Source organism: Rhinoderma darwinii, chromosome 4 (assembly GCF_050947455.1).
Source record: "Rhinoderma darwinii isolate aRhiDar2 chromosome 4, aRhiDar2.hap1, whole genome shotgun sequence".
Classification (NCBI taxonomy): domain Eukaryota; kingdom Metazoa; phylum Chordata; class Amphibia; order Anura; family Rhinodermatidae; genus Rhinoderma; species Rhinoderma darwinii.
The window spans coordinates 112,202,586-112,222,614 of NC_134690.1; the positions used below are offsets into that span (position 1 = coordinate 112,202,586).

The following is a 20,029-nucleotide window of genomic DNA, read 5'->3' on the forward strand; positions in this document are numbered from 1 at the left end:
GAATATTTCTATATTATTATTTCATAAAAAACCTCTGAGAAACATTCACATTTTATATATAATTTTGTATTGTGCAGTTTTTCACTGTTACTGGGGGCATCCATAGGACCCCCCTGTGGTGACATTAGTCACTGGTAGAGCTGATCTGTGTCTGCTGTGAGCCAGCAGCTCTGCCATGCCGGGTGGCAGCCGGTGAGCACGTGTGACAAATAAAGGCAGCGGTATCTACTACTCACTTTTTAAGCTGCAATAGAGAAAAGAGAATATCTATAAACGTCTCCTGTCTTCTCTACGGGTTCCCGACATTTTTTACTTTTATATATATATATATATATATATATATATATATATATATAATGTAAATTTCAACTTTTTTGTTAAGTTTCTTGTAGAGTCACTGCACACAAGCCAGCAGGTTCTAATCTCTGGTACACCAGGGCGCAGCAGCGACATGCAGAGGCAGGAGGCAGCACATCACAGGGAAGCAGCCTTGGAAATCTTATCTGAAATTGCCAATGTATTTGATTTTCCAGACCTCAACCGCTTTTTAGCAGTAAGTATTTTCTGCTTCCTATACACATTTTATTTACTATTATTTACATGCATTTAACTGGTTGCCGACACAGGACGAGTATGCTCGTCCTGAGCGGCGAGCACTTCGCGCATTAGGACGAGCATATTCGTCCCGTGTGACAGCCGTCCCTGCGCGCGTCTGTGCGCGCGATCGAGAGCGGGGCAACGGCTGTAATACACAGCCACGGCCCCGCTCTGACAGCGGAGAGAAGAGAAACATCTTCTCTCCGCCGTTAACCCTTTGAACGCCGCGATGACAGCTGATCGCGGCGTTCAAGGAGAGGGGACTGCACATTGATCGCGTCACAGAAAATAACTGTGACGCGATCAAAGCCCACAACTCGTATGGCCAGACAGCCCAGGGTCCAGTGAAGGACCCCAGGGCTGTCTGAACATATTTCCTGTTGTTAGGGCATACTGAGGTATGCCCTAACAACTGCCTGTGTACAATCAGTACACAGGCTAATGTACTGGCATATAAATCTATGCCAGTACATTACAGTTACAAAATAAAAATCAAAATGATAAATCCCTTTATGGGATTAAAAAAAAAAGTTAAATGAATGTAAAAAAAAAATAATGGTAAATAAAAAGTAAATAAAATACACAGAAACACACATTTTTTATAATAAATAAACTTTTTAAAATATAAGTCCCAAAACATGAAATAATATAGACATATTTGGTATCGCCACGACCGTAACAACCTGTACAACAAATTTATACCATTATTTATTATGATCGGTGTATGGTGTAAAAAAAAAAATATTAAAACTGCTGCGCAACAGCTTTTTTTCAGCATTTTAATCTAATTAAAAATTTATAGAAATGAAACAATAATGTATTTGTACCAAAAAATGGTACGTACATAAAGTACAACTCGTCCCGCAAAAAACAAAGTCTCATACAACTACGTCGTACAAAAAATAAAAGCGTTATGAGCGTCGGGATGCAAAGAGGGAAATGTAAAAAAAATTGCTCTGTCCTCAAGGCCAAAATTGGCCGTGTCCTTAAGGGGTTAATGTATATAATTGATATTTTCTTTCTTTAATCAGAAAACATTGCAGCTTTTGCTTCCATATCTTGCGGCCAAAGCCAGTCCTGTAGCCTCTACTTTGATCAGAACAATTGCCAAGCAGCTCAATGCTAATCGCAGGGAGATCTTGATAAATAACTTCAAGTACATCTTCTCTCACCTGGTTTGTTCATGCACCAAGAGTGAACTTGAAAAGTCACTTCACTATCTCAAGGTAAATGGCATAATATTATCTACTGTTTGCAAGGGAATTAAAGAGGTATTCCAGCCAAAGATCTTTTAGACATGATTATAGGGAGAACCAGAACTCCGGTCTACCTATTTTGTACAATAGTAAGATGAAGAACAATTAAATCTAAAAACACTAGTATAAAGTGTATCACTATTTTACATTTGTATTAATTCTTGTCCTGAATTCACAGAATGAGACAGAAATTGAGCTAGGCAGTTTGCTCAGACAAGATTACCAGGGACTACATAATGAGTTACTGCTGCGGCTTGGGGAGCATTACCAGCAAGTGTTCAATGGACTCTCTATTTTAGCTTCATTTGCATCCAATGATGATCCTTACCAGGGACCTAGGAACATTACTAAATCTGAGATAATGGTAAGACAATATTAGATACTAGCAGTAAAACATTAAGTGCAACCAGAAGTACCTACAAGACATTGCAAGTTGTTTTATTTTGCAGGCTGATTATCTACAACCCAAACTACTAGGCATTCTGGCTTTCTTTAACATGCATTTATTGAGTTCCAGTATTGGCATTGAAGATAAAAAGATGGTAAGCCCTTTCCTTGTAATTGAAGCCGTTTTCCCACAATAAACCTTTATCACCGTTCCACATGATAACGGATAAATGTTACTCACTGGTCACAGTGAGGAGTTTTTGTATAGAGCCGCAGTCAAGAATGTGGTCTGACCCTCCATACGACTCTTTGGGAGTTGCAGACACGTCTGAGTGCTATGTCTATTGGACTTTACTGTGACAATACATCATGGATGTATTCTTTCGGTCTTAAAAATATCCATCATTTACTTTAGAGCAAAAAATAGCTGTCTTTGATATATTGGCTTCAGGGACCACATTAACCCGGAGAGTACTTTCAAAAGTTTCATCATCCTGCACTGAAACATGTTAGTCTTTTTCCAAAATCCTGGAGAACCTCTTTAAAGGGGCATTCCCAACTTAAATATTTACGCCATATTCACAGGACATGCCATAAATGTCTAATAGATGCAGGTCTCATCTCTGGTACCTGCACCTATCTCAGCAGGGGTCACCCAAACCTGACCCTGCCTAGGCTGTTCCCACAACTCTCATAAGAATGAATGGAGAAAGAAGCGCGACCACCTCTCCACTCATTCTCCGCTTGGGTGTGGCAGTACAAAGTATTTTATCTCACCCCAGTGCTGGATTCTCTGCTACATTGCTCCTTACTGCTGTATGATGTCCTCCATGCTGCTGCTTCTGAGGGTGTGTTATAAGGAGATTGGGGAGCAATCTTTGTGTGCTGTGTATTAGAGACTTAATAGCAGTTAGGCTTTACCCACTAGCTCAGGGATAACTGAAAATTAGAGAGAGTCTGCAGAGGGGAAAACTGCTAGAAAATGCAGGATACAAGCCGTATAATGGCCAAAAATAGTGTTATTCCTCATGAACATACGTGACCGCTTATTCTGAAACTCACCTGAAACGACAGGTACTCTCTAAGCTTTGTCCGGGGATAACACATCACAAACTACAGCGCATATTTAAGCAGGAACTACCCAATCAGACCGTAGAAGCGTATATGATATTAATTTATCGTTATTAACTACCTGGTGGCCACCATGCCTCTTCCAACCAGCGTGGGATGTCATGAAAATGCCCCTCGCATAATTGGGGCACTTAAACCATGTGAAAATGTATGTATACAAGGCATACGGGCGCCTGAACAACCTAACCGCGTAAGCATGTCATCTGGACTAGACCCACGGCACATTCACACCAAAGACCGCATCAACCCACGGCGACCCTGACTGCGTATGCATTCAGGAGTCTATTCAATTCAGTTTCGCAATTCAATGGGACAAGTATCTCGGAAAATAAAGAAAAAAAAATGTTATTACTTTTTATGTTCCCACATAGGGTGTAACGTAGTTAACCAGATGTAAAAAGCAGAATACATTCGGTATATTCAAAAGATCCAAGTAGATGAGCACATGCGCTGTCAAGACTTTCCAAATATAGACCTGAAGCAAATCAGCCATCCACAATATATGGAAGCGTGGAATTATTCATCTTCTGAGCAATCAATGTTTTATTATTCTCAGGCCTTGAACAGCTTGGTTTCTCTGATGAAACTCATGGGACCGAAACACATTAGTTCAGTGAGAGTAAAGATGATGACAACCCTGAGGACTGGGCTGAGATATAAAGAGGATTTTCCAGAGCTGTGTTGCAGGTAGTATATCAGTAGTAGCAGTTTGTTTTGTGTTTGTTGTGCTAAAGATTTTGAGCATCACAAGATATATGACGCGTTCTTCGTGATTTGTTTTAGATCGTGGGACTTGTTTGTTCGATGTCTGGACCAAACATATCTGGGCTCTCTTCTTAGCCATGTAATAGTTGCGTTACTGCCCCTCTTACATATTCAACCTAAAGAAACTGTGGCTATTTTCCATTATCTAATTGTGGAGAACAGGTAAGTTGGAAGATCCTTTAAATAAAGAGAGACTGCATGTTCCATTGCTATGCCTTTTTGTATGGCCATTATATGTGTTCATATAACTAAAATAAATCTCTTTCTAGCTGAGAAGCATAGTTTAAAGGGAACCTGTCATCAGTATTTTACCTGTTGAACTCTCCTTACCCCGCATTGGCCGCAGCTGTCCAAAGTTAATTTCCGTTATCCCCTCTCCTATAGTCCTCTTCTATCCGTAAATATCGGTCTGCATCATTTTCACTCCTTTTATGGTAATAATTCTTTACTGTATTACGTTGCTTCTTATTCCATCCCACCACCACCACCTGTCCCTCCCTGAAAGGCGAAATCTCGTATAAAATATTGCGCATGCGCGCTTCAGCTATGTTACGCTACCCTTCCCTGCTTCGTTCGTCCCTGAAACTATTTACTGCGCACACCCCTTTCAGTCATATTGCACATCATAACGGCTTTCCATTGGAGAGAGTCCCAATGCGCAAGCGCAAAATTTTGTGTGCGGTGCAGGGAGGAGGGGAGCTGTCAATCAAAAACAAGGAGGCAGAGTTAACTCAAACGCTGGAGAAATGAAGATATGACTTTCTGAAAGAAGATATGACTCTTATACTCATCTGCATATGGCCATGGAACACTCAAAAACGGAATACTAAAGGTACAGCGACTACTTCGAAAAAAATTATAGATTAAATAACAATGATTTTTCACCCACTATCACCAGGTATTGCTGGTTTGATAGGTAAAATGCTGGTGACAGGTTCCCTTTAAAGCATAATTCTTTGTTTTTCGGTTTACGCACTGATTTGGAGTGATTTCATTTTCTCCTCTCCTATACATAGCTACTTCAAAATTTTGCTGGTTGCTCTCTGGAAACAGACAGCAGTTTCTCTGCTTGGTTGTCAGCCATGTGACCTAACTGATTGGTTCTAACTTTGTAACTGTCGTCTGAGATCCCACAGACTGTAGTATGGTAACAGTACACCAGCAGAATTCTGGATTTAGCTTTTGATGTGTATAGTGAAGAAAACATCATGCACCTCAACTTCGAAGCAAGATAAGCGTTTACAAAGTTAATGTAAATTAAATTTCTTTGCAAACTGAGGTCATAGTTTAAGTGTGTGAGGTACCTAATGAATTATGTGCTATGTAGTCATATACTTTCATTATCAGAATCTTAACAGTGTGAGCGATCTGAACACTGCAGCCAAAGGAAAAGTCCATTCCCCATGGTGGTGTTCGCACTCAAGCTCTGTTCAGTTCTTTTCTGTTGAGTTACCTTTGCATTATTATGGTCCGATTAGCATAGCATGCTGCGAAATTCTATCCAGTAAAAAGAATAAATTCCTGACAGATAAACTATAAGTCAGCGGGGGGTAAAGAAAATCCTAGAGCCAAATGGATCCTGACTGTTTCATCAAACTGGTCATGTCTGACCAGTCAAACGGAACGGTCATATCTGTTGGATCGGTCATATCTGTCATAGATTATGGAAGCTATGGCACCAGTGTGAACAGAGGCAATAGCCTGCTGAAGGACCCCAAGGAAGCTGCATGGTACAGTATTTGATTTCACCGCACTTGCTTGCTCTAGTTTTTGTAAGATTCTAATAATAAAAGTGTATTATGAAATTTCTTACAATAATTTAGGGCATGTACCTCCAGGTTTACTTTATTTGCCGATATCCGTTTATCCATAGTTTTTTCTACTTCTATGAAATGCAGCTATTGTAGAATTAACCTTACTGTTATTTTATTAGAGATGCTGTTCAAGACTTCCTCCATGAAATATATTTTCTGCCCAATCATCCGGAACTCAATCAAATTCTGAAGGTTCTCCAGGAATACAGAAAGGTAGGTTTGAAAAGTTTCACAGCAGATTGTTTACTTGTTTCAGACACTTGTTACTATGAAACTACTGTTTAAAGGGGTATTCCCATCTCCCCATTTATACTGCAAGCCATGTCCATAGCTGCCTGCCACTTACTGATGCCCTGATCCAGTCATCTCATTAGGAGCATGCCCAGACATTGTCGGGAATTCATGCAGGCACGTGAGGGCCACACACACTACTGAGTCACATTATGAGTTGCCGTGATTAATGCAAATTGGATCCGCCTGTGATCCTAATTTTTTGCTTTGTTTTTTGGGGTGATTTGGAATCTAGTCCTCATTTTGTTTCCATTGAATGTTGGTACGTAATTTTGCTTTCAGCTAATCACGGAATTTATCATGATAAAGTAAAGATTTCAAACTTTAATCTTTCATTCATCGAGATCCCATGTGTGATTTAAGGGTTCCATTATGTTTTTTAGGCTGTGTATTTAGGCTGGCTGTCTTATGAAAAGGATTAGAGAGATGGGAATACCCCTTTAAGGGGCTTATGTTAACCAGTCATCTATTTTTCATATAGAGGATGCACATTCACATTAAAGAGGATGAGTTTATTAATGCCCTATCTCCTAACTAATCTAATAGGCGCTATGATGCTGATAACTACAGTTTAATTTTTTCCCCAAAAAATATTATTTGCAACGTTTTGTGCGTTTTTCTAAATCTGCTAATTTGGCTGTACTTTCCAAATGTTTTCTGTATGACTCTGTCCAATCAGCGTCATTCAGTTCTCCTCTCCCCAGCCCAACAAAACAGAGTGATCATATAGTATACAGCTTCCATTCACATTCAACTAGAACTGCGATACTGGGGTCATATGAAAGATTAGAATCTCCTCTTTCATATGCCACCAGAACCGCTGTTCTAGATGGTCCACAGCCCGAGCTATGACTCTTGGAAGTGATCCCTCCAGCCTGAGTCTCTCACACTGTGTGAAGCAGCTTCATGCTGATAGGACAGCGTCAGAGACTGTGAGGAGGCTCCACCTCAGGAGAATCACTGGTGACACCCACTTGTCTAGTATAGCCTCATTTGCATATTGAAAAAAGCTCATAACTTTCAAAATAATAAACGTTTTGGGACACAATTTTCACTAGCATTATCAGTGTGACAGCGCCTATTTGATTAGCTAGGAGATTGGTCATTCCTAAACTAGGGACAGAACCTCTTTAAGCACGAATATTCATGATTTCACATTTTTAAGTTTGAAATAAAATTTCCTTGATTAGGTTATGCAGGGGTATTAAACTTGTCATAGATAGTTCCATGTAACTTAAGCTTTTTATATTTGTCATGTTATATGTATTTTATTTTAACTCCAGGAAACAACCAAAAGCTCAGACTTGCAGACGACGATGCAGTTGTCAATAAAAGCCATTCAGCATGAAAATGTTGATGTTCGCATTCACGCTCTCACTAGTTTAAAGGAGACCCTGTATAAGAATCAGGTATCTAGTTTTATATTTATTGGGTTTTGTTTTGCAGGTTATAGGTTACTGAATTACCACAATAGATTTACAGAATACTGTATATATCCACTTATTTTAGCACAGTTTTGTTAGCCGGAGTTTTTATTATTCTGCTTGCAGTTTGTTTGTAGCCCCGTCCAGACATTTGACGTAACTTTACGTTATGGCTGAGAAGGGGGAGTATGGAGCGGACTCACGGGCTGTGCCCACTCCATACCCAGCGGGTGTCGGCTGTATGTTACATCCTGACACTTCACTAACGGCTAGATAACTCCGATCCCGGCCGATTAACTACTTAGACTCTGCGGTCATCGTCCATCGGACCCCCTGCGTCTTGAGCGCGGGGTGCCTATGGTTGTCATGGCAGCCTGGGGTCCTAATGAATGCCCCCAGGTCTGCCATCTTTGTACTCCCTTTTCCCTAATGGAATAAAAAGTGATCTAAAGAAGCTGAGAATTCAGCACTGGAGTGAGACAAAACTTACCAGCAGCCTGTGTCTCCTTTCTGCTTCCTCTCCCCTTTCCACAGACTTCTAAGGGCAGCAACGTATCTGTGAGACTGTGAGCGGGCTGTCAAGAGACACCCCCCCACTTCCTGCAGTCTGTTTCCTCTGCTCTGAAAATAGGGACGGGTTCGGCTTGACAACGGGTTAGACAGCAGATTACAGGAAGCAAGACACCTAGTGGCAGTAACTACACACAGAATTTGCTTGGATAAAATTACAATCTTTACAGTAAGTTAATTACAAAGTTGATGTATATGAGATATACTATTAGATTAGCATACATCTGAAAAATTAGTGACCATTTAATTACTGAGCCAACTCTGGGGCTGAAGTAGGCCCCAGCTTGCCTCAGTGCACAGTGAGATTTACGGACTGCAGGGGGAGACCTTCTGTAAAGCAGCAGCTGTGTTATCACTGGACCTTTCTCCTGTGATGTGGACGACACATAAAACTTTACTTTATGAAAGGTTATTGTTCACCGTCTCTACTGATAAACACATGTGGAATGAGAATGAGAGTGGCGTGGACTAGGAATGAGAGTGGCGCCCTAATGGGGACAAGAAATGAGAGTAGCCATGTTCACATCATGTTTTTGCCCTACGTATAGCGTTTATGTCTGAAAAGCGCCAAACGTGTCCATAGTGCTTCATTGTCAGACGGAGGCCACTAGTGTGTTGTTTAAGCCTCAGTCTTTCCGGTATACCGAACACACTGGTATTTATCAACTTTTCTACACTAGTTTTCTGGCAGACGCACTCCTATGCAAATACTGCCCCTATATAAGCAGACCATCCCTAATCTGACCATGACCACTTTTTTGAGCAAATAGTTCAGTGATAACCCCTTTAAACAGACCACAAATTGGACTTGCACTCGCTGCAAGTCATCTGGACACGCGTCCGCGCCAGGACGCATCTCTAGACAGGAGATGACAGGAGGAGGAGGCTTGCTTAGCACATCAGGGTAGAGAAGCTGCCAGCATCACGCCGCAATATTGGGGCAGAGAGCAGCAGGAGGATCATTTGGTGGATCACAGAGTGTAATAGAGAATGAGGAGGTTGTCAGAGAAGGGGAGGGTGCAGAGTAATCTTGCGCATAACAGGTCGCGAGATTGCTGAGCAAGGGAATCTGCAGACTCACACTGTGGTGTCAAGGTTAGCAGTGAGTTGGGAAATCTAGTGCGGAGCCTGACTGGCGTCTAAGAAAGAGGGGAGCCATGCTGGTATGCTGGACTGTGTAGTAATGAGATTGGGAGCCATGCGGGGACTAGGAATGACGTAAACGTTAAACAGATACCATTATCAAATACTCACAAAGGTACTTGCAAACAGGCTTAACAAGGTTATCCTTCAGGTGATTCATGGGGATCAGACGGGATTCATGCCTGGGAAATCTACTGCGGAAAATATTAGGAAGGTACAAATCCTTACACAGACTGGAGTGGCTATGAAGGCAGATTGGGCACTAGCGCCTTTGGATGGTGCGAAAGCCTTATATTCGATCGAATGGCCCTATTTGCTGGAAACATTGGCCAGATTTGGGTTTGGCCCTCAGTTCAGATGGATTTCTGTTTTATGTAAGACACCGAGAGCACAAATTTTGGTTAATGGTGGGATGTCCCCTTCTCTCTCTATAGAAGCACTCGGCAAGGTTGTCCCCTTTCCCCGTTACTCTTTGCTCTTGCTAAAGAGCCTCTGGCAATACGCATACGGCATCACCCAGAATACAGAGGGATAATACTAGGGTCAAGAGGGGATAGAATAAGCTTATATGCAGATGACATGGTTTTATATATGTCCCAACCTACTGTTTCTTTACCGTTGGCCATAGACATACTGGATAAGTTCGGACAATTCTCTGAACTACATATTAATTGGAGCAAATCTTTCTTCATGCCATTACAGGGGATGGGATGGTCGGACACTGCGCATGGCCTACGGATAGTACCGAAGTTGAAATATTTGGGCATAGTTATCAATAGAAATCATATGGAGGACCATGCAGCAAATATCCTGCCTTTGCTAGACTATATAAAATCGAAGTTTAGAGTGTGGAGTGCATTGCCACTGGCGGTGGCTGGTAGGATTAATCTTATTAAAATGGTCATACTCCCAAAATGTCTGTATGTACTAGAACATGTTGCAACCCCAGTATACAAGTCCTTCTTTAATCGAATACATGCTTTATTCCCAGCCTTCATATAGGGACATAACCGCTCTAAACTTAGCTTGTCCTCTTTGCAACGCCCCAAAACCCTGGGTGGTGCGGCGTTGCCAGACCTCTATCACTATTATGTAGCAGGTCAATTACGCTATTTAAAGGTGTGGGCTGCTAGTGCTCCCCTTCCAAACAGGCAACACCATTTAGCACTTCATCTGCATCTATCCCATTTACGGCCGGTGCTGGAAAGTCCCTCAGGTACCGTTGCAAACTTGTTACCCATTCACAAAATAGCGGCACATCTACACAGACATGCCTCTGTGGGATAACAATACTTTCCCATATATTGGATGACTTTGCTCCTAACTTTTGGCTCTGATACGGAGTGTGTACTATAGGGGATATGTATACTGGAAATGTAATTAAATCCTTTACGCGGATGCAAACTGAATATGGTTTGCCTAGAGAGGCTTTCTTTAGGTATTTACAACTACGCCATGCACTTAGGGGACAATTCCCGTCATCTGAGATTAAATTTTCACAATTCCCATTGATTGGTATTTTCAAATCCCACGGACCGAGGGGCTTGATTTCAGCCATTTATACATTTCTTAGTCAGTCTAAGCTGGATAGTGTACAATTACCTGTGAAGGACAGGTGGGCTGCCCAAATACCGGACCTATCAGAAGACGAGTGGGGGGAGATACTATCCTCTCCACTTGCAGTGTCCCCTGCAGCCAACAATAAAATGATACAACTGTCAAAAATAGATCAAAGTTATATCACCCTGGTGAGATTGTATAGAATGGGTAGATACCCAAACACAGAATGCCACGGATGCCGATCCGAGAGATCAGATTTCTGGCATATGATTTGGGCATGCCCTATTGTATAATCCTTTTGGAAAGAGGTGATTGAGGTTGTTCCTAGCGTGACCTGTATATCCATACCCCTAACCCCACAGTTTTGCTTATTTGGAATATTACCTGAAGATCAGTGGCCTCACTATCCAAGGATTTTACTCAGGGAGGTACTTTTCATGGCCCACAAAACTATTGCACTCAGGTGGATGCGTCCTAGACCTCCTAAAATCTCCCAATTGAAATCTCTGCTCATTTCAATCCTTCCTCATAAGAGTATACTTTATAGACGCAGAGGCTGTACTGATAAATTTACTAAAATATGGGAGACCTGATGTAATTCCCCACTTAACCCAATACACCCCACACTGGTTTACCAATATGAGGGATGCATTGTTACTGACTTGATATGTATCGTACGGTATGATGGAAGATATTGCCTTCTATCTTGTATTCCTCTTCTGAACACATATACTTAATGTATACTTCTGCCTGTACAGGAATCTGCGTATTCCTTTTTTCATAACAGGGATGTCTTGCCTAGTCTCATTTTTTTATTTTTCTGTTCTTTTGTATATTCTAGTGACATTCACCTGATTTTGTACCTCTTATTTACCTTGTAATTGCATTTCATTCTTTAATGCTTTTTTGATTGTATTTGTACTAAAAATTCTTAATAAAACAAATTAAAAAACAAACAAAAAAACAGATACCATTATAGTCTTTGAATGGACACTGACTTTTAAAATAACTTATGCTAATCTAATAGTTCATCTGATATAGAACAACTTTGTAATTTACTTACTGTTAAAATTTAGTTGTTTTATCCATGCAAATTCTGTGTGGTTACTGCCAATAGGTATCTCCCATCCTGTAATCTGCTGTCCACCTGCTGTTGTCAAGCAAATCCCGTTCTTGGTTACAGAGCAAAAATGACATTCTGCAGATGGTGGGGTGTGTCTCTTCACTGCCTACTATAACAGTCTATAGAGAGGGGAGGAGGGAGCTGAAAGAGAGTGAGTTTGCTGCATATGAGTCTATTGTGGAAGGAGGGGGGTGAGCAGGGAGAGGAAGCAGGCACAGAGTGAGAAAGACACAGGCTGCTGGTAAGATTTCTATGACAGCCCAGTGCTGGATTCTCAGCTACACTTCTGATTACTGCTGTATAATCTCCTCCATTCTGCTGCAGCTTCTATATATAATAGAGCAGGATTCTCTGCCTGTATGTGTGATGTGTATAGAAGACATAATAGCAGTTAGGCCCACTAATTCAGAGACAACTGAGAATTGGAGCCTGCCGAGGAAAAAAATGCTAATTAATGCAGAATACAAGTCATATAGTGGACTAGAATACACACATATGACCACTTATTCTGAGAAGTCACGTGAGGCGTTAGGCATGCTTCAAGTGACTGATCAGTTAATAGGATGCCTAATAATGGCATCCATTACCCATAGACTATAATGGTATCTGTGTAACGGATACATCATGAACTATCATGACCCCAGTTCACGATGTATCCATTTAACGGATACCGTTAAAGTCTATGGTGATGGATGCCACTGCTAGGCATCTGTCACGGCCTACATTTAATGTATACGGCGGGACCTTTTTCCTGACTTATACTTTAAACGTAGGCAAAAAACGTGATTTGAACATAACCTTACTACCAGCCACAACATTTGGATTTTGTTTGTATTTCGCTTTTTAACATGAATGTTTTGTTTATAGGCTAAACTATTACAGTATTCAACAGACAGTGAAACTGTAGAGCCAGTTATCTCTCAGCTGGTTACAGTGCTGTTAATAGGTTGCCAAGATGCCAGCCAGCATGCTCGACTGCTGTGTGGTGAATGCCTTGGACAGTTGGGTGCAATTGATCCTGGAAGACTGGACTTTTCAGTTAGTGACACCCAAGGGAAAGGTTCAGTCTTTGTTGTAAGTGAAACTTTACCATTTCATCACTGTTTTAACCTTTTTTTTTCTTTCTTTGAAACAAAATACAACAGCACAGAAACAATCGGCAAAAAATTTTGGTAAAGAGAATGTCGATGTCATGTACAGACTGAGCACTGCTGCAATTTATACATGCAGTGGCACTAAGGCTGTAGGGAGGGAGGGGATTTTCATTTAAAGACTGGTAATTGAATTAATTAATTAATTGAATGACCTGAATAAATAAATAAAAAATAAACTTAACCCCTTCCCCCTGCTGGCATTCTGGGCCCTAATGTCCAAGCCATTTTTTAGATTTTTCCATTGTCACATTCGAAGAGCTGTAACTTTTTTATTTTTGTGTCGGCATAGCTGTATAAGGTCTTGTTTTTTGCGGGACGACTTGCAGTTTTTATTGGTACCATTTGAGAGTAGATGCGACTTTTTGATCACTTTCTATCACATTTTTTTTAAGTCAGGATTAACAGAAAACAGCAATTTTTCCATTGTTTTTTATTTTATTTTTTACGGCGTTCACAGTGCGGGTTAAATAATGTAACAGCTTTATAGTCGGGGTCGTTACGGACGCGGCGATACCAAATATGTGTAACTTTTTTGCTTTATTGTAGTTTTTTTTAATAGTAAAGCATTTTGTAAGGGGAAAAGCTGGGTTTTTCATTTTTTTTTTTCACTTTTTTTTTTTATTAACTTTATTAAACTTTTTTTCCTTTTTTACTAGTCCCACTAGGGGACTTCCCTATCCTCCGATCGCTATTATAATACACTGCAATACTTTTGTATTGCAGTGTATTACTGCCTGTCCGTTTAAAACGGACAGGCATCTGCTAGGTCATGCCTGCGGCATGATCTAGCAGGCATTCGCTGCAGGCAGACCTGGGGGTCTTTATTAGACCCCCGGCTGCCATAGAAGACACAGACACTCGGCGATTTTATCGCCGGGTGTCAGTGAGATGAGAGGGAGCTCCCTCCCTCTCTCCAAAACCATTCAGATGCGGTGCTCGCTATTGTGCACCGCATCTGAAGGGTTAAACAGGTGAGATCGATACTAATATCGATCTCACCCGGCAGAGCAGGGACGCCCCCAGCCCTCAGCTGCTTCTGGCAGCTGAGAGCAGGGAGATTTCACGGCTCCCTGCTCTGTTTACTTTATTCTACAGCAGCGACGTAGTTTGGCGGCGCTCTAGAATAAAGCCCACTAATGACCGCCGTAAAAAGACGTATCGGCGGTCATTAAGGGGTTAAAATCCCTTTTAAGGCTTCGTTCACATATCCATTAGGGCTCTATTCTGAAGTTCCGTCTGAGCTTTCCGTCAGAATAGAGCCCTGACTGTCTACCTCAGTTGTGCAAGGGTTCCGTCGTTTTACGGAACGGAGCCCTGACGCAGATGTGAACGCAGCCTAATTTGATCATGTTTATCCGACAGTGTCGCAGGCTCTGTAAGCAATGTTACAATGCTCTGTCATTTAAACAGTCTAGCCTTTCCAGACTGAATCATTGTAGCAAACCACCCCAGATGTGTGCAGTTATTGCTGATGTATTTAGCTTGCAGAGCGTTGCCTAGACTGTACAATTCTATTAATTTCTCACCTGAGTGCAAAACTATCAACGTACAGGTTTACAGACTCTCAATGTAAACAAGAGTGTTCTCATTCACTGGCAGATATCTTGAAAATAGTGAGGAATTGAAACCTAAATATATTAAAAAGTTGTGTAACTTTTCATTTATCACTGGTGAGGAGGAGGCAGAGAAAAAGCAGTGACTATGGAAGTGTTCACATCACCGTTCCTTTCCGCTGAGGGTTTCCATCGGAGATTTCCGTGGGGTTAACCCCTCAACGGAAAGGCAAGCGGATACCTAAGCTTCCGTTTCCCTCACCATTTTACTCAATAGTGACGGAAACCTTGCTAATGGTTTCCGTTTGTCACCGTTGTGACAGGGTTCCGTTGTTTTTGACGGAATCAATAGCGCTGTTGATTCCGTCAAAATAACGGAACCCTGTCACAACAGTGACAAACGGAAGCCTTTAGCAACGTTTCCGTGACCATTGATATCAATGGTGAGGGAAACGGAAGCTTAGGTTTCCGTTTGCCTTTCCACTGAAGGGTTAACCTGATGGAAACCGCAGACGGAACCCGTCAACGGAAAGAGCAACGGTGATGTGAACAGGCCCTAAATCAGCTTTTCTAGGTTATTTTACAGAATAGTGACATATCAAAGTCCATAACAACCTGTAATAGGTAAGCAAGTATAATGCAAATATTGCTGTTTTTTTCAGACTGGAGTTGAAGATATGAATTTTGCCTATGAGCTATTGATGGAGCTGACACGGGCCTTTTTGGCCTATGCTGATAATGTTCGGGCTCAGGATTCTGCAGCCTACGCTATTCAGGTGAAGGAAATAGAACATCTGTTTTTGCATATAATGTATTTCCGCTTTGTAATAAATGTAATGCAGACATTTGCTAGCTGCAGGTACACAATATTTGTTTAGTGATGTATGTTCACCTCGTACTCTATATGGATAGCGATCTATTCACCTCATCCATATAGCCTGCTGTATAGATATACATGTATACCTTCTACCTGCAACCAAATTTCAACGTAACATTACAAAATTGGAGCACATCAAGCGCCTTGTCATATAAAATATATATGTAGAATGCATGCAACCCCATGGTAGATGTTTCAAAACATGTCACTCAATTACTCCTTATATAGGTGATAAAAGTAATAAAACCGCTGTGTAGGGTATTTGCACTTCATATACTACGTGCTATTTCCATCACATAAGGCTGAGTCCACACGCTGCTGACTTTTTTTCCACCACAGATTTTTTTAGAAAATCCACAATAAATCCACGCCTTCAATTCCATGCTGCTATTTTCAGCTTCATGTAGATGGGGGTTACAAAAACCCGTCCACATGTATTGTACTGGCAATTGTTGCAGATTTCCAGTTTGGAGTCCGCACTAACAATCCACAGGCATTTTGCAGCGTGTGGATTCACCTTAACAACTTGTCACACAGAACTTAATAGGTAAATCCACCCAAAACAAGTAATCTTGTCATTGGTTTTATGTTATTCCTGCTACTATTTTATCACGTACTCCATGCATACTGGATGTACTTTAAGAGGATGACCAAGTTAAACTCCACCAGTCTTGGTTATGAAATAGCAGGTCTGTCCTACACTGAACAGAAAGTCTAAGCGACAACATTACTCTATGTAATAAATATGAACCATCCTTATCATTTTGGATTTACTCTTTCAGCGTTTTATTTTTTCATTAAACAGTGATGGTTCGTTTTCTGTTAGCCATAAATCCTTTACGTGCACAGCTGTAGTAATGGCATCATGACATAGGTTGCTGTCTCGTGTATGTACAATTACAGGAACTGTTATCCATCTATGAATGCAGAGAGGGAAGAACGGATTGCCCTGGACGGAGGCTGTGGAGAAGATTTCCAGAACATGAGCAGGAGATATTGGAACCACATCTCAATACAAGGTATTCATGATATTTATGATCTGACCATTGAGATCTGATAACGGATTCTTTACTAGATCTGCTCTATCTGCTCAGATGCTCTACAAATGGGAAATGGTGATCAGTAACACAAATGTAGAACTATAATAACTTTAAAGGGGTTACAGAGATCACATTGGTGGGTACTGAGTAACCTCCATTGTTGCCCTGAATCCCCATTTTATCCAGGCCATTGTATGCATAGGTCCGATCTGTGCTGCAGGTTTCATTACTAAATTCATACTAATATTTTTTTTATACCGACAGCACAGGAATTTCATGTTCTATTTGTGTGCATTTTCATCCTCTAGAGTGTGCACATTTTTGTTTTTACATAGTTTACTGTTAAATTTGATTATCAAAGTTTGATTTCACTTTCTTATGACAGGTACAAAAGTTCTAGGAAGGCAATAAACTGGACAAACATAAAGAAACCCATTTACCTAAGTAGACTGGGAAGTAACTTTGCAGACTGGTCTGCGTGCTGGGCTGGTTACTTGATCACCAAGGTACAGTAATATAATTATTAGAAGGTTAAGATGTTGACAATACCACTTGTAGGAACTAATCTAGGTCTGGAGGACTTATCTTAGACCTCCAGAGCAAGAGACGATCTTTGCTCTGATTTTTAAATTAGGAGCCTGAAATGACGACCTTTCTATTTACTCTGAATTCCCTAATCGGGCATTTGAAAATAGGTTTTCTAAACCAGAAATCTCAGGGACCTCTCGATTTGATCAATTTCTTAATACTGTATCACCTGGAAGTATGTCAATTTATACCATGTATATAATCTACTGGATTTTACATTTCCATTAAAATCTGAGCTAGTTTATAAGGTGTTTTCTGTGGCAAATTGGAAGTGTTCATTTAAACCTATCACCACATGAACATGTCTGCTGTAATCACTACAGTAATTGTAAGTCCTATTGTTGTTTTCTTCTGCCGGGGTAAGTCCACACAGGTCGGAATTGCTGTGGGTAATTCCGCAGCGAAATCCGACCAAGAAACCACAGGACAAGCAACGAGACGAGTCCGATTGGAATCCTGCATATTTGGTGCAGATTTGTCTCTGCAATTTTCAGCTGAAACAAAGCAAAAATTCAATTTTTTTTAAATCCATGGTTGCGGATTTCTCTTCGGTTCCATAGGAAATCCACAGCGAGATCCGTAGCATTATATTAGTTGCGAATGTCATTGCAGATGTTTTCATCATTCTGCCGCATTTGGATGCTATTTGCCTGCTGCTGTAATCTGAGTGGATTTTACCCTCAAGGTGGTAAAGTTTCTGTTTGTTACGTATATTTCGCTGATGGGAAAGAAGATGAAGGACCAATATTTACCAATAATTTGTTTCATGGGGATAATTTATGTGCGTCAGATTTTATAAACTCTAGTGCTAATAAATGGCCATTGATCGACATTTTAAAATGAAATGTCTTTAGAATATTATTATACTTGTATGTGTTCTGCAGGTCAGGCATGAATTTGCAAGAAAAGTTTTCAATTGCTGCAGTATAATGATGAAACATGACTTCAAAGTCACCATCTATCTTCTGCCTCACATCCTAGTCTATGTTTTGCTAGGATGTAGCAAAGAAGATCAGGAAGAGGTATGTTTTCTATATATCAAAATATGTTATTTTATATGTCCCATTACCATCATCTAAGGCTGATGTCTTCGCTTTTCCTGTTGTTGATAAATTAAATAAATGGCAACGTGTTTCTATTACAGGAAAAATAAAGTTGCTATTGATCATTATAGTCAATTGTTATGTAATCTGTCACAATTCTGTTTTGTCATGCGTGACTTATAAAGTTCTATCACTCCCTCCACTTTTATAGATAGTTTGGTTTAAAAAAAATTGTTGCGTTTTTTTATTGGATGTAGTTTATGGAACTCATAACAGTATGTAACTTTTGGCCATAATTTTTCTTAAAGCACAACAGAAAATATATGCAAAAGCTTTGAGGGAACATGGTCAGGTGTGTATTAGTAAAATCAAAAAATTATAAAAAATCAAATAATTTTTTTAGGTTCATGCTGAAATAACAGCAGTTTTGAAACATGATGATCCATGGGTTCGACGTCTACAAGACAATGCCTCTGACCTTAGCCAGCTCGGTACACAAACTGTCTTTTCAATGCTTGATCATCTTACTCAGTGGGCAAGGGAGAAACTCCAGGCACTTCATGCTGAGAAAAGCAACGTCAAAAGTGGAAGCCGTGGAGAAACAAAGGGTTAGTTATAGATGTCCTTGTACCAATCATTTTAAAGTCAAAGTATTATTATACTACTAGTTTATTACTGTGCCCATTTAAAGCGCACCTAACCTTTCAAGTGTCTTTTAAGAATAAACTGTTGTATATGTATACAAGAAGAATAACAATATTTCTGGCCATTATATAACTTGTAACCTGCATTTCTTTAGGGGTTTTTCCTTGTTTGTTGTATCTGTAATCCTCAGTTTTCCAAGCTTGTGGGTGGAGCCTTACTGCTATCATTATTCCCATACAAAGCACACATAGAAGAGAAAATCTTGCTTTCCTGTCTCTTTGTAGCACAACTTTAGAAAACGCAGCAACTTAGAGGACATTACACAGCAGTAATGAGCTGTGTAGCTGTGAAACCAGCACTGGGGTGAGAGAGAACACTTACCAGAAGCTGCAAAAACATCACTGTGTGTGTGTCTCTGCCTCTCTCTCACTCCGCTCCTGCTTCCTCCTTCCCCTCTCCATAGACGTCTTTGGGCAACATGTAACCCGATACTTAAGTGAGTCCATCTCGTCTTGTGGAGACAGATTTAAGATAAATTCAGAGGGAGTGAAAAGTTGGGATGGAGGAGTGGGTGAGAGGAGAGGAACTTTATAAGTGAAGAAAGATTTATTCTTCTCTTTTATGATATATTACAACGTTTCTTATATTCACTTGTACTATTTTGTTAAGCAAAGTTTGTTGAAAAGTTAGTGACCATTTAAGGCATATTATTAAACCCACCAAGTTATAGCAAATATCTGCCCAAATAATAAAACTTATGTCTCATGAATGTTCATGTAAGTCTGTATGCTCCCTCCTAGCCCTCTCCACTCTACAGTGAAAAAAGGAAGGACCCTAAAACAAGTCCAATTGCATGCCCTGAGATCTAGGAAAACGTTGTTCTTTTCTTGGACAGGACAAAAGAACAAACTATTTTGCCTCTCTTGAACAGCTGACATGTTAAAAAGTTCAAAACTATGTCATATATGCAACATAGCATCACATAGTTTAGGGGCTGAAATAGTAGGTTTTTAAAGAATAATTGTCATTTTAATGTGAATTTTCAGAATAAGTCCTCTTTTAGCACAA

At 40.4% G+C, this 20,029-nt stretch overlaps 1 protein-coding gene across 2 annotated transcripts in view; it reads left to right on the forward strand.

Moving 5' to 3' along the window:
• The window catches only part of ATR (ATR checkpoint kinase), a 113,043-nt gene that overhangs the window by 37,276 nt on the left and 55,738 nt on the right, over positions 1-20,029 (forward strand). For both annotated transcript variants that reach the window (XM_075861472.1, XM_075861473.1), the window contains 14 exons: positions 383-553; positions 1,629-1,823; positions 2,032-2,217; positions 2,303-2,395; positions 3,928-4,058; positions 4,155-4,298; positions 6,070-6,163; positions 7,525-7,650; positions 12,929-13,135; positions 15,431-15,544; positions 16,549-16,664; positions 17,071-17,191; positions 18,158-18,295; positions 18,720-18,924. In XM_075861472.1, coding sequence (XP_075717587.1) covers positions 383-553; positions 1,629-1,823; positions 2,032-2,217; positions 2,303-2,395; positions 3,928-4,058; positions 4,155-4,298; positions 6,070-6,163; positions 7,525-7,650; positions 12,929-13,135; positions 15,431-15,544; positions 16,549-16,664; positions 17,071-17,191; positions 18,158-18,295; positions 18,720-18,924 — 2,041 coding nt within the window. The remainder of the gene's footprint in view (positions 1-382; positions 554-1,628; positions 1,824-2,031; positions 2,218-2,302; positions 2,396-3,927; positions 4,059-4,154; positions 4,299-6,069; positions 6,164-7,524; positions 7,651-12,928; positions 13,136-15,430; positions 15,545-16,548; positions 16,665-17,070; positions 17,192-18,157; positions 18,296-18,719; positions 18,925-20,029) is intronic.